The 12,592-nt window shown below is 60.7% G+C and overlaps 3 protein-coding genes across 3 annotated transcripts; all 3 read right to left on the reverse strand.

The window, feature by feature from the left end:
* Positions 1 to 385: 385 nt before the first annotated feature.
* On the reverse strand, positions 386 to 5,170 carry LMXM_30_2350 (conserved hypothetical protein; the record flags this gene model as incomplete). Its single annotated transcript, XM_003877706.1, has 1 exon — positions 386 to 5,170. The coding sequence occupies one exon, from the start codon at positions 5,168 to 5,170 to the stop codon at positions 386 to 388; it is 4,785 nt and encodes a 1,594-aa protein (XP_003877755.1).
* A 1,229-nt stretch (positions 5,171 to 6,399) lies between these two features.
* LMXM_30_2360 (conserved hypothetical protein) lies at positions 6,400 to 8,019 on the reverse strand (the record flags this gene model as incomplete). Its single annotated transcript, XM_003877707.1, has 1 exon — positions 6,400 to 8,019. The coding sequence occupies one exon, from the start codon at positions 8,017 to 8,019 to the stop codon at positions 6,400 to 6,402; it is 1,620 nt and encodes a 539-aa protein (XP_003877756.1).
* Positions 8,020 to 8,754: 735 nt separating this feature from the next.
* On the reverse strand, positions 8,755 to 10,320 carry LMXM_30_2370 (conserved hypothetical protein; the record flags this gene model as incomplete). Its single annotated transcript, XM_003877708.1, has 1 exon — positions 8,755 to 10,320. One exon carries the CDS (start codon positions 10,318 to 10,320, stop codon positions 8,755 to 8,757), a length of 1,566 nt encoding a protein of 521 aa, XP_003877757.1.
* Positions 10,321 to 12,592: the final 2,272 nt, after the last annotated feature.

A 12,592-nucleotide genomic window follows, 5' to 3' on the forward strand; every position in this document is an offset into this window, starting at 1 on the left:
GGCGCACGCCCACCACATGCAGCTCCGTGCCAAAGGATGAGGCGCCACCCTCGCGGAAAAGAGAGCGGCCGCTGCCCACATCACAGTCATCATCAAATCCGTTTTGTTTTCCCAGCTTGACAGACCACACGCAAACCAAGACCGCTTCTCATTATGACCAAGGTGCACCCTGCAACGCCAACCAGCGCAGCGCATGTCGAGTAGCACAACGTCGGCGCCCGTGCTCCCCACAGGCACACGCTCCCTTACATTAGTCAATCAACCACCCGCACCTGCGCGACGTCCTTTTCCTCCGTTATCCGCCATCCACGACACTCGTCGACAGCCCGAGAGCCGCTCCATCCAGACCCCCACACGCTTCCCCGTTGCAGAGCCTGGTGCGCTATCACAGGTTTCCGAGGATGTGCATAAAGGAGGCGTTGTTGCCGTGCTCTTCCTTGAAGTACTCGCACAGCTGCGGATGCTCCCGCAGCGCCTGCGTCAAGACCTGGTCAGGCAAGTTCACGAGAAAATTGCTGCACTCGCGGTAGTAGCGCTCTGTGAAGAGCACGACGCCCTTCCACAGCTGCGGGTCCGTGTCCCAGACCGAGGCTCGCTCTAGGGGCGTTAGAATCGTCTGCACAACAAAGTTGATGAACTCTGTGTAGCGGCTGCGCAGGAACAGTGTAGCTGCTTGCAGCACAGTCGCCATGAGCTGTGATGGGACCGGCGGCGGGTGCATGAGCTGCTGCAGCGCCTTCTGCACCTCTGGGGGGCCGTACAGCTTCTCCACGGTCGTGTTGTCGAAGCTGCGCGTCAGCTCAAAGCACAGGTTCACCACCTCCTTCGTTGTGCCCACGCTGATCGGCGGAAGCTCCTCCGTCTTCTCCTTCCCGGTCACCGCCCCAGCGGAGGTTTGCTCGCCATTGTGCATGCCGTCCAGAACACCGCCAGTCGTGCCGCCTACGGCTCCACCATGCAACGGGTGGGAGAGCATGGATGAGGGAAGCCGGGACTGGCTCTCCTGCGGGGCTCGATGGAGGTACACGAAGAAGTCCACGCGTGTCAGGCCACGCGGCACACCGTCTTGGAAGGGGACAGGGCACTTGACGAACACCTCTCGCAGCACCTGAATCTCAAAGGCACGCAGCTCTGTCGGCTCCAGCACATACATCCGCTCCTTCGCCGGTAGCCGGTGAAACGCATTGTGGTAGTGTCGCTGGAACTGCAGCTGCACCTGAAGAAACAGAAGAAAGACGTTCAGGTAGGTCTGCTTCAGCTCCTTGGCAGGGAGGAAGCTGAGAAACGGTGCGACGTAGCGAATATCCAGCAGAGAGACCGACTGGGCCGAGTCACCCAGTGGAATGCCGCTGAGCTCGTACATCGCCTTCGCATGGCCCAGCACGGCATTGCTGATGTTGCGCAGCGCCTCCAGGGTGACCGTCGTAGATGCCTGACTCGCGGCATCGATCCCGTTAGGGGATGTCGCCATAGTGTTCGCCGCGGAGTTGACCTCCTGCGCCATGGCGCCAAGCTGCTCCCGCACTGCCCACAACATGGACTGGACGAGGGGCCGCGCCTCACGGCAGCGCTTGCGTAGCAGCGGCATCACGGCCGCCACAAAGTTGGAGGCGTCCGTCTTGAGCAGGTGCTGCGTCATGCGCCGCACGTCGGCGTTCTCTGGAAGGAGTTGCATCATGAGGATGTTGCCGCGCTCGACGCACTGCTGAAAGACTTCGAGTAAGGCGGGGAACAGCTCGCGAGGCTGGCGCGCGCACAGCATCAGAAAGAGGCCGAGGCGCCGGTTCAGCACGGTGGACATGCGCACACGGTCCTTGGCGGTGGCCTCATCCGTATCGCCGGCGACGGCTGCCGCCTCATCCCCGTTCGCCGTATCGCCGCCGTCATGGGCGCGCTTCAGCTTCGAGGATGAGGAGCGTTGATAGGCTGGAATGGCAAAGAGCTGCTTCTTTGCGTACCGGAGCAGATGCCCCTCTGCCGTCATGTCCAGCACCGGTACTCCTTGAGTAGTGGTGGTTGACAGAAGCTGATCGATCTCCTTGATGGCGAATCGGCGCGCGTAGTCGTGCGTGCTGAGGCAGAGCTGCAGCAGGATGTTCACGGCACAGGTGCGGTACACTGGCCGCCGCACAGCCAGGTTGCGCAAGAGCCACATCCCAATCACGCAACTGGCCTTGTCGGCGGAGAGGCAGAAGTGCCTGTACAGGTGGTACCACACATACCGGGTGAGCACCGGGGCCTGCAGCAGGACATCCAACAAAATCAGGTTCAGTCGTGCCGTCCGGATAAGCTCCAGCACGCGGCACAGCATGTGACTGTACGTCGACGGGGCTGCCACGGTATCATTCAGAAAGGCGAAGTCCTCCTCGCCAGTGGTGGCACGAGCGCCGACCGCGGCATCCTCCTCCCCGGCGCCGCCTACCCCGTCCGGCTCCTCACGAGCCCGCTTCTGACCGACGTCCTGGCTCGCGCGGTGAACATCGTCGTCGTACAGAAAGGCAATAGGGCTCTCCACCTCCACCGAGAAGCCGGCTTCAGTCTGCATCAACTCGCCGCCGCCGTGGGGGCCGCCGTCGTCCAGGATAGTGCCATCGTCCTCGCCGTGCGTCACCGCGGCGGCTCCACCGAGGAGCAGCGCACTGTTCCAGGTGGCGCTCCGCTCGTGCATTGGCGCCTGTGTGGCGTAGTACATGAAGAGCACCTGTAGCGTGAGCTGGTAGTAGGAGCTGGCGAGAAACAGGGAGGCGACATCGGTGTTCGGGTTCGCAGTGGCGGTGCTCGTCTTCCCGCTTGCAGCAGCCTCCTTCTGCGCCTGAGCCCGCGTGAGCTCCCTTCGGAGGTGCAAAAGAAGCTCATCCATGGCACTGTCCGCCAGCGACGGAGGCAGCTGCACGAGGCAGCGCGAGATGAGCGCCTGTGTCAGTCGGATGCGCGCCTCGGCCTCGCCGCGCACATGCTGGTAGGCTCCGAGGACAGAGGTGAAGGCAGCGCGCTCCAGCCGAGAGCGGGAGGACACCTTGCGGAGAACTTGCATGCCGCGCATGTGCAAGGCGGCGCTGTCTTTCACGTGCTCGATTAGCTTCCCGGCAGCGATGGCCTCCACACCCTGCCGTTCCATCTGCCGCAACTTTTCCAGTTCTTCCCTCTGAGCCTGGTACGCGGCGGCAAGCTGCATCTGCTCCAGGCCCCGGCGATGCAGCTCCTGGATGGCGTCCTCGCTCAGGAAGTCCATGTGCGACACCGTCAGCATCACCATGTCTACCAAGGCGGACGCTGTGACGGGGCCGAGGGACGTTTTCAAGTACGCCTCGCGGCGACCAAGCAGGGTGTCGCCGTCTTCATCGTTGAAGAAGTCATAGTCGCCCTCGCCGGCGCCGGCCGCTCCTCCGCTCGTGATGAGGTGATGAGGCGGGGCCAGAACCCGACGGCACTCGCGAAGACGACCTGGAGCGCTACTGTCATCGCCCCATGCCGAAGAGCTTGGCTTGTCTTCCTCCGCCACTGGCGCTGTGTTCACGTGGTCGACGATGCCCTCCGTCGTCATGGCGTGACTCACGGGATTTATGACAAACACGGCACCCCCGAACGCAGAGAGAGCTGCCTGCAGACCAGTAAAAGCCGCCTCGCTCACCAAGGACACCTCAGTCGCATTGTTGCTCTTGCCAGCGACGCGACGCAGCTGCAGTCCCACACTAAACACCCGCTGCAAGCTGCGCTGGACGTGGTACACGCGGAAGACGTCCTTCTTGGCGCCTCTCGCACCGCCACGACCGCCGGCGTCGCCGCCCGCTGCTTCCTTTTCCATGAACTCCATCTGGCGCTGCTGTTGCAACGCTATGTACTGCTGCGCAAACTTGAGCAGCACCTCCACAATGAAGGCGGCGGCCCGCGAGCACAGCTGCTCGAGCGAGCTGGAGGCCTGTCGCGTCTTGGAAGAGGAGGCGCAAACAGCGATATGCGAAATGGCCCACAGCACATCTTCGACGTCCTGCAAGAGGGCAGTAAGAAGAATTGGCGATGTATTCTTACCAGACCGACCGCCGCCCATGATGACGCCACCGGCGGTATTCACGGTTCTGCCGTGGGAGCCCGTGAGCGGCTCCTGTAACGCGATGTTCAGTGGGTGCAACATGCCTTCCACAGCAGCCTCCAGCTGTTCCACGACGCGCTCCCCGACCAACGGCGAGCCGCAGTCAGCCAATGACCCAAGCAGAGCCCAGACGCTGCTCTGCAGGCACCGGCGCGCGTACTCGTACGACGTGACGCGACGCAGACTGTCCACGGACGTTGTGAAGCGCTTGGCCACAATCTCGCGCAAGGAGTGCAGCTCCGACTCCAACGACGCCCGTGTTGTCTCCGCCTCCTCGTCCTCCCCAGCACCTGATGTCTCTGGCGGCACACCGTTGGCGTCGACAGAGGGGAAGACAACTGTTGTTGCGTGCGGGAACACCACTGCCGTCGCCCGGCTCCAGTGCGCGAAGGTCGTCGCATTCGTCGTTGTCGCCGTCTCGTTCAGGAACATGCACAGGAGCAGGTAGTCGTCCGGGGTGAAGGCCCACTGTGGATCTGTGGACGAGTTCGCGGCCATTGTCCCGCCCGTTTGCTTTCGCCAAAACGTACAGGTCACCGGTGACGCAGACGCATCGGCTGTGCGTGTGTAACGGCCATGCACGAGCTCTAGTACCTCTGCAAGGCTGCGCATTACGCACTGCTGCTGACACACCTCCCGGCTCGTGCCGCTGTGGTTGTTGTACGCATCCAGCAGCATCTCTACGGTCTGCCGCACCTCGTCCAAGGTGCTGAGCCCACGGAGGAGCAACGTAAGGTCCAGCGCGTCCACCGAGTCTACTGACCCAATAACGGACATGAGCGTGTCCATTTTCTTCTGCCGTGAGTTCGATAGACCCCTGACCGCGTTTTGTTTCGTGTGCTGTAGAAGGCGGACGAGAAGGTGAGGAGTGGGGAAAACAAGAGCAGAGAAGAAGAGAGCAGTGTTGCATGCGGCAGAGCTGCAGAGAGAGAGCAGACAACATTTTTTCTTTGGGAGGGAGGGAGGGGTGCGTGATGGACGAAGCGGGACAGAGATCGGATCCGGCTCATCTCGCCCGCTGCCTATCAGAAAGGGAGAGAGGGGAGGGGGTGGTGCAACAGCAGTCGCTGGCACATACATGACGCTGCCATCCGGGAAGAGAAGTTGCGCTGAGAACGCGCACACACACACACATGGCTCTTACTGGGTTTCTGTAGATTTAGTTCTGAGATCCAGCGGTCACGAGCGCGGTCAGTAATGGCGACCGTGTTGTGCCCGATGCACAGCAAATAAACTTTACGCGAGAGCCATCCAACGAAGACGCCCGCCAAAGACGGACCAGCACGGTGGAGAAAATCGCCACCTCCCCCAGACAACAAGCAACACGAACAGAGAAGTGAGCAAAATACGTCGGAAGATAGAAGGAGAGGAGGACAGGGAAAAGAAAGGCAACGCGACAAGAGAGAGTGAGAGACAGACGTACCGCCAGGCGAGCGTTGCGCCATGCCGATCTCCAAGGTGATCACTGGCGACGTTGCGCAGATGGCGAGCGAAAACGAACAAACGAGACAAGGCACGGGGGGGGGAGGTCTCCGCTATCTTCGTCACCTGTACCTGCATGACAGAAGACGGGAGACGAAAGGCAAGCACGGGTTTCGCGGTGTGTTGTTTGTTGTGGTGGTTGTGGTGGCGGTGGCGGTGGGGAGGAGGGCGCTGCACAAGGCAACAAAAAAAAGGTGTGGGGAAAAGACAACACGGCAACGCCTTCCTCGTCCAACAATGCCTGCTTCTCATCCTCTCCTGTGCCGATGTGCGTCGTGGACGGCTGGACCACCACCAGACACGCCCCTGCCTGCTCCCCACTACGCGCAAGGGTTCTCAGGCATGCAGGTCGTTATCGCATACAGCTTCATGTGCGTATAGAGTTGAACAGCCCGCTTTAGCTTCTTTTTTTTGTGATGTTCATTCTTATTATTCCTTTCGTTTCGTCCGTCCCGCCGCCGCCTGCGAGGGGGAGAGGGGGGGGGGGCACTGAACCGCCACGTCACGCAGACAGGGCGGAGACGCTACCACCCAGCACCTCCCACGCGGCTTCGGGCCGCCGCCTCACAGCACGAGAAGCGGGAGAGGCAGAGAGGGAGAGAAGCAGACGTGGATGGAGAAGACGAGGTGCGCGGCGGCAGTTGGAAGAAGGCAGGCGAGCAGAAAAGTCTCGTCTTCCTTGCAGCAATGTCGCCCTCACGTCGAATATGGATGCACAGCGGACATCACGCGTTGAGGAAACAGAAACAACAAAGCCGCGCGTGGAGTCCTGCGCACGCGTCCACGAAAGACACACGCCGTTTTGCACACACGAACGCATCTCTCACTTAGCTCAGCACTGCCTGCTGGAGGACAACGTTGAAGTCCACCTCGTCACCGAGGTTGTCCTCGGGGAAGTCAAAGAGCGCCTGCATGACGTCGAACCACCGCTCGCTCATCTGCAGCCACCCGTCTCCGTGGTACGGCACCCGCGTCATTTTCTGGAGGTGCATGCGGTACTCAAGCTCCATCTCGGGGAGTGGCGTCCGCGGCGGCGGCGGCAGGCGGTGCGTGATGTCCCACTTGCTCGCGTAGTGGTACCACACCTCGGCGCGGTTGCGGCGCTCGTCCTCGGGCACACGCGGTGGCGGCGGCGGCGGAAAAAAGTTCGCATGAAAATGCAGCAAGTCGCTAAGGTATTTACTCTCGCTCTTGTGGCGCCCAGAAACACCGTTTCCATGTGCACTATAAGGTGCGCGCGCCGATACCCTCGGCACCGCAGTGGTGCCGGTGCCAGCGGACACCATGAAGCCGCCGCCGTAGTTGGACGACGGCGCCAGTGCCTGGTCTTGCGGAGAGTCACCGGTGGCGTTCTGACCCTGGACGGCAAAGCTGTTGTCCTGCTTCAGGGACGGAATCGTCGGTCCACAGCGGATCTGCAGCGACTGCCCGTACCCGCCACGCTGTGGACGGCTACCGTACGAGCCACCGGCACCGCCTCGACCGCCAAATGTCTCTTCCTCTCCCGGCGGGTCGCTCAGATTCGGGTAGTTGCGCAGCGCATTCTGAGTGGTTCCTAGTGCAGTGGCGTGCGCCGGCGCGCGCGGCTGGCCTCCGTGGATGTACTCGACAAGCGAGTGCATCGCCAGCGGTAAACCTGCGGAGATGATGATGCGGTGGGCCACCTCCTCGTCCTCTAGGCGCGGTACGTACGACATCCCAGTGGAACCGCCGGAGAATACCGCGTCACTCCCAGGGCTGGCTGTACGGGTACCGCTGCGAGACACCGCAGTGGGTTCTGCTAACGCTGCACTTGGGGCGACTGAGTTTTCCTGAACCGTGTAGTAGTTCGGCTTTGGGGGCGATTGCGGCTGCCAGGGGCGTGGGAAAAACTGCGTGAGATCGTTGGTAAGCGGCGCCTCGTGAACGGTGCCAAAGCGGCTTTCGTAGCCGTAGTTAGCAGCGGCCGAGTAGCGCGCCTGCAGCGGCTGTCGCTGCGGCAGCGTCACATGCACTCCACGCGAGTCCGTGTGTAGCACTCCTTGGGGCGAGAGTGCCTGCAGAGCTGCCGCGGCCAACTCGGCAGTGTCTGGGGTATCTGGGTTGCCCTTCGCCTCGGCCTGTCCAAAGCTGTGCTGATGTGAGATGCTGTCGCCCATGAGCGGCGATCCCGTCGCAGAGGCCCACACATCACTGCGGCCGTAGCGTGTGAGAGGAGTTTGCGCTGAAGGACGGTTCGCCGCCTCCTCTTCCCAGAGAGAGCTACTACCTGGGGCTGCCCAGTCGGCGCTGCTATCGCCCCAGGCCTCTGAGAGCGTGACGATCATGGTCGGTGTGCGCACCTCACCTGGCAGGAGACTGCTTTCCCGCTTCATGTCGACGCCGTCGCCGCGGTCCAACGCTGTGATAGTCGGCCGCTCACCACCATCACCCCCCTTGTTCATCATGGCTGCGGTGCTTGTGTGCATGCCGGGAAAGGGACTAAGGCGGAGGGGGTCGGGGGTCGGGAGTATTTGGGTATAAGCAAGCTGAAAGCAAAGGAGAAAAACTGTGAGCACGCGGGCGAGGGGCGGAGCGGGGCAGCGGAGGAGGCGGGGCGGCGGCAACGATAATGGAAGTAAAGAGCGCAACACAGCTGCGAGAATCGCTCTCTGTTCACTTCTCTTTTCTCGCTGGTGCTGAGGACGATCAGCAGGCTTACCAGCGAAGGCGGGTGCGAATACGTGACGGCGTAGCGTCAGTAAGGACGGTCGAGGGACAAGATGGACCCGTAGAGAGTCGTCGGCGACCAGGATAATGCTGTCAAGCAAGAGGCATCATAGAAGGTTTTCAGGGAACAGAGCACCGCTGTCGGCTACACACTCGAAAGGGGAGCTCCCGTTCGCGCAGGCTTCGCTTCCCGGACAAGGTGACACCCCACAGCGCGTCGTGAGGCGCCCTGCCCCCCCCCCCTCCCGGGAGTGGGGTGGGGTGGGGCACTCTCCGTTTCCAATGAACGAACTCGTACGTGTATGTGTGGCTTAAGGGCACTTAGTCGAAGAGGCAAGAGAATCAGCCGAGCGTCGAAAAATGCGGCGGTGCTGCGAGCAAGGAAGGAGCAGCGAGTCCTTCGCCGCTTAGCGCTCACTCCGTGTAACCGCACCAGTGTGTGCTTACCACCGGCTCAGCTTTGTGGTCCACTTTGTTGTTTCGTCTCTCTGTCTTTACACACGAAGGGGATAGAGCTCCATGGCCGTCACACGTCCTTGACAGTTCGCACTCGTCACGTACTGCAGAGTCAGCCGGTCGTCCACCGTCCTCCTCGCGCACCACGCCATCACGATGCCGCTGGAGTCAATGGAGAAGATGGTGCTGCCCTGCACCTGCAACGCCTTGACGCGGTTGATGTGCCGCAACGGTTTTTTTTGGCGCGCTTCTACGTCCACTTTCACCGGCGTCGCCAACAGTGCTGCCGCCGCTGCGCGCACGCTCTCCGGATATGTCACAGAGACCGGAACCAGCCGCGCCGTCATGTTCAACGGCTTCTCGGGAGTTCCCTCAATGCGGCACACTTTAAGCGCACCCACCTCCGTGCCCACGATGAGCTCTGTCTCGGAGAAGAAGGCGACGCGGTGCATCTCGTCCGACGGCTGCGGGTTGACACAGCGAAGGCTGCAGATGGGCTTCATGACAGCAGCCTCGTAGACAACAAAGGAGAAGCGGCTAAAGACGACTAGCCGGGTGCCCTGAGGAGAGAAGAGAACACCGACGGGTTCCTCGCGTGCTGACGCAAAGACGGAAGGCCTCTGCGCCTGCTCTTGTGCGTCGTCCTGAGTCTTCTGAGAGACACTGCCAGCAGCTGCAAGAGAGGGGTTGTACTTCCACTTTGTCAGCAGCTTCGCCTTCACAAGATCGAGCACGGCAATCGCACGATCTTCTCCTACGGTGACGGCAAGAGTGCCGTGGCTGCCGGGGTGCACAGCAAGACCAACAACAGCTTTCTCGTGCACCGTGAGCGTCGTGCTGACGGACCAGTCGCGGCAGCGGTAGATCAGCAGCTGACCATCGGAACAGCCACACAGGAGGTGCTGAGAGCCATCCGCGAAGACGAGCGCGGTGACTTCAGATGGGGGTGCGATGCTGCCTAGATCAGCCAGTCGCACTGCGAGGGGCTCGCCAGCCTCCCGGATCCTCTTGCGCGCCGCAGCTGTCAGGCGCTCCTCGGCCTTGTTTGTGAAGAGAAAAACCCGCTCATCGACGCCGCTGCTGGCGATGTAGCGCTCCGTTACTGCAACACTGTTTACACGACCGACGTGCCGCTTCACCGAGAACTTTATGTAGAATTTCTCCTTACGGTACACGAGACCAGCCATGACGGCGTGGCAGGTACTCACAACGAGAAGGGCACTCTTGCAGGGCTCTCGATCATCGGGCGCAGGGGCGGTAGCTGAACACGTGGCGACTGCGTCAGAGGCAGCCGCCAAGGTGGGAGATGATACTGGCGCGGGTGCCGAATGCGAGGCGGTAGCGGTTTCCTTCCTTGAAGCGCGACGTGGTATCGCGTCGTGCAAAGATTTTGACCGCGGCCGCTTCGTGAGCGTTTTCATTGCTGCGCTTTTATCCTCTGGTATTCGTGCGCGTGTGTGTGTGCTTGCTGGGGGAGGGGAGCCGCTTGTTGGCTGGCAACACAAGAAAAACGGAGGCAAGGAGACAGCACATGGAGGAGAGTAGATGGGCATGGTGGAGTGGGCCTGCTGCATGAAACAAACAAGGGATGTGCGTGGACGCATGCCTCGTGCTCCCCCCACCCACCCACTCGCACGGCGGGGCGTCTATCGTGTCCGCTATGCCTGTGGGGGCAGGAGGGTAGGATGGCATCCGAACGCGTCACGAGCGGCAATGCGTCCGCTCATCCTTTCGGCTCACTGCACAAAATTTGCACAACTTTGCTCATGAGTGCAGCGCATGAGCGAACGTGCCCGCAGAACGGGACACGGACCAGGAGAGACGAAGACACCTACACACACACAGACACGACCCCTCCCCTCCCCTCACAGCAGAGAAAACGAGAATGACAGCGAAACGCTACACAGACGGCATGGCACACGCATCGGCGCACGAGCACTCACACCGTCGTATAGCAGCCCCGACGCCGATACACAGCGCATCGAAGAGCCAGCAACACCATACGTATATATATATATCTGTAGAGGCGGACCTCCTCGTCCAACATTCATACACAACAACAGCAACGAAGGGGGACGGCTAAAGGCATAGAGCTGCACAAGCGTGCTCGCCTGCGCGGACACACAGGCACCTGAATCAGCCAGCCCGCTTCATCCGCTGTGATACCGCACACACTGAGACAGCACATCTCATGGCCGCACCGAGGCCGACAAGAGAGTTTAACCATAGAAGTCGAGCCCACTGCTACGCGCGCTTCGAAAAATGAGAAATGAACGTACCGCACTGAAAAGGTGAAGCCGATGGGTGTACCAAGCATGTATGCATCGGCAAGCACAGACTAGCAAGTCTCTTGGGCACTCAAGACGAGGGTTGACAGGTGTCCATGAGTCCTCACTACGCGCCATACACCTCATTCTCCACCACTCAAGCAACACAACGACATGTAGTGGCGACGGCAGCCTCCCGCTTGCCTTTCATTCGTGGCCATAGACCGCACGCTACACCCGACTGCCCCACCACCCGCATACACATATAAAGGCAGGCTGTAGACATTAGACTTTGTCTCATGGGTGCGCCTGCCAGTGGGCGAGAGGAGAGACGGTCCCGCTCCCTCTCTCAGCCCTGGTTCGCCGAAAAGGATCGAGTAGTAATGCGATACTACTCCACGGAGAGAACGCAACACGGTGCACAGCCACGGTTAGCGAGATGCACCAACAAAGACAAGAAGAAAAGGAAACGCTACATTTCACGCAGAAGACAGTGCAGCAAGGGTGCATCGAGTTCCCGGAATCACGGGCGAGGCATTGCGAAGTAGACGATGGGAGAGAGGGGGGGAGACACTGTCCATATGCGAGAGAAACAGAGAGAGGGAGGAAGGGAGGGAGGGAGAGAGACACGGCGTGTGTGCGTGCAATGATTTGCATGCATGTGCTAACAAGAGTCGCTCGTACGGTCCCCTCCCCCGTCAGACAGATAACACGATACATTATGAGGGCGTGTGCAAAGAAAACAAAGCTCGAACATGCAACTGAGCAGAAAAACGAGAGCATAAAACCGCCAAAGGAGAAACGAAACCCAACGTGTCACACATGATCCCCCTTCCTCCCCCTCACACACACGTGCGGCCAACGGACCACGCGCAAACACACGTTCAGAGAGAGGGAGAGGGAGACAAGGAAAAGATTACGTTTTTTTTCCAGTGTTCCCATTTCTCTGCCGCAAAACCTGAGCCCCCTCCCCCCAAAAAAACGCCACCATGCCCACCTGACCTGACATAGGCCCCCTCCCCACCTGCGTGGTGCGGTGGCAGCGGTGGACGCGCGCTGGCATCAGATGCGCCGGCTCCGTCATCTCAGCGAACGGCCTCTGCCGCATAGTCTACTCCTCCATGCGCCCCCAGAGCCGCTCCCACTGTGCCGCCCGCCACCCTGCTGTGCATCCCTCCTCGGGCTGACACGCCGGCTCCGCACACCAGCACGCAGCGTGAAAACCGGGTGGTGATGCCTTCAAGCTGTGTTGACAGCCTGCTACTAGCATGGATGGCACAAGTATGCTCACTGTCGCAGGTCACTCCCACGCAACGCCATCCAGGACCTGACTGCCGACATCCGTTGTGATACATCGCTCTGGCCTCCCCCGAGCTGTAGGTGCTTGACCCTGTCACCACCAGAGATGGCTCAGTATAGACAGGGATACGAGGTGGGGGGTGGGTGGGCTGCTCGGCTTCTTCCCAGAGACTGCGGGTGGTGGTTCCTTGCGACACCACGTCCGGCGGGGTCTCCGACTCATGAAGATGGGTGTGAGAGACGAAAAAAGAAAACAATCAAAACCGAAAAGCGGAGTGTGTGCGCACGCAGCTGGATGAAGTGGTAAGCA

Source organism: Leishmania mexicana, chromosome 30 (genome assembly GCF_000234665.1).
Source record: "Leishmania mexicana MHOM/GT/2001/U1103 complete genome, chromosome 30".
NCBI lineage: Eukaryota > Euglenozoa > Kinetoplastea > Trypanosomatida > Trypanosomatidae > Leishmania > Leishmania mexicana.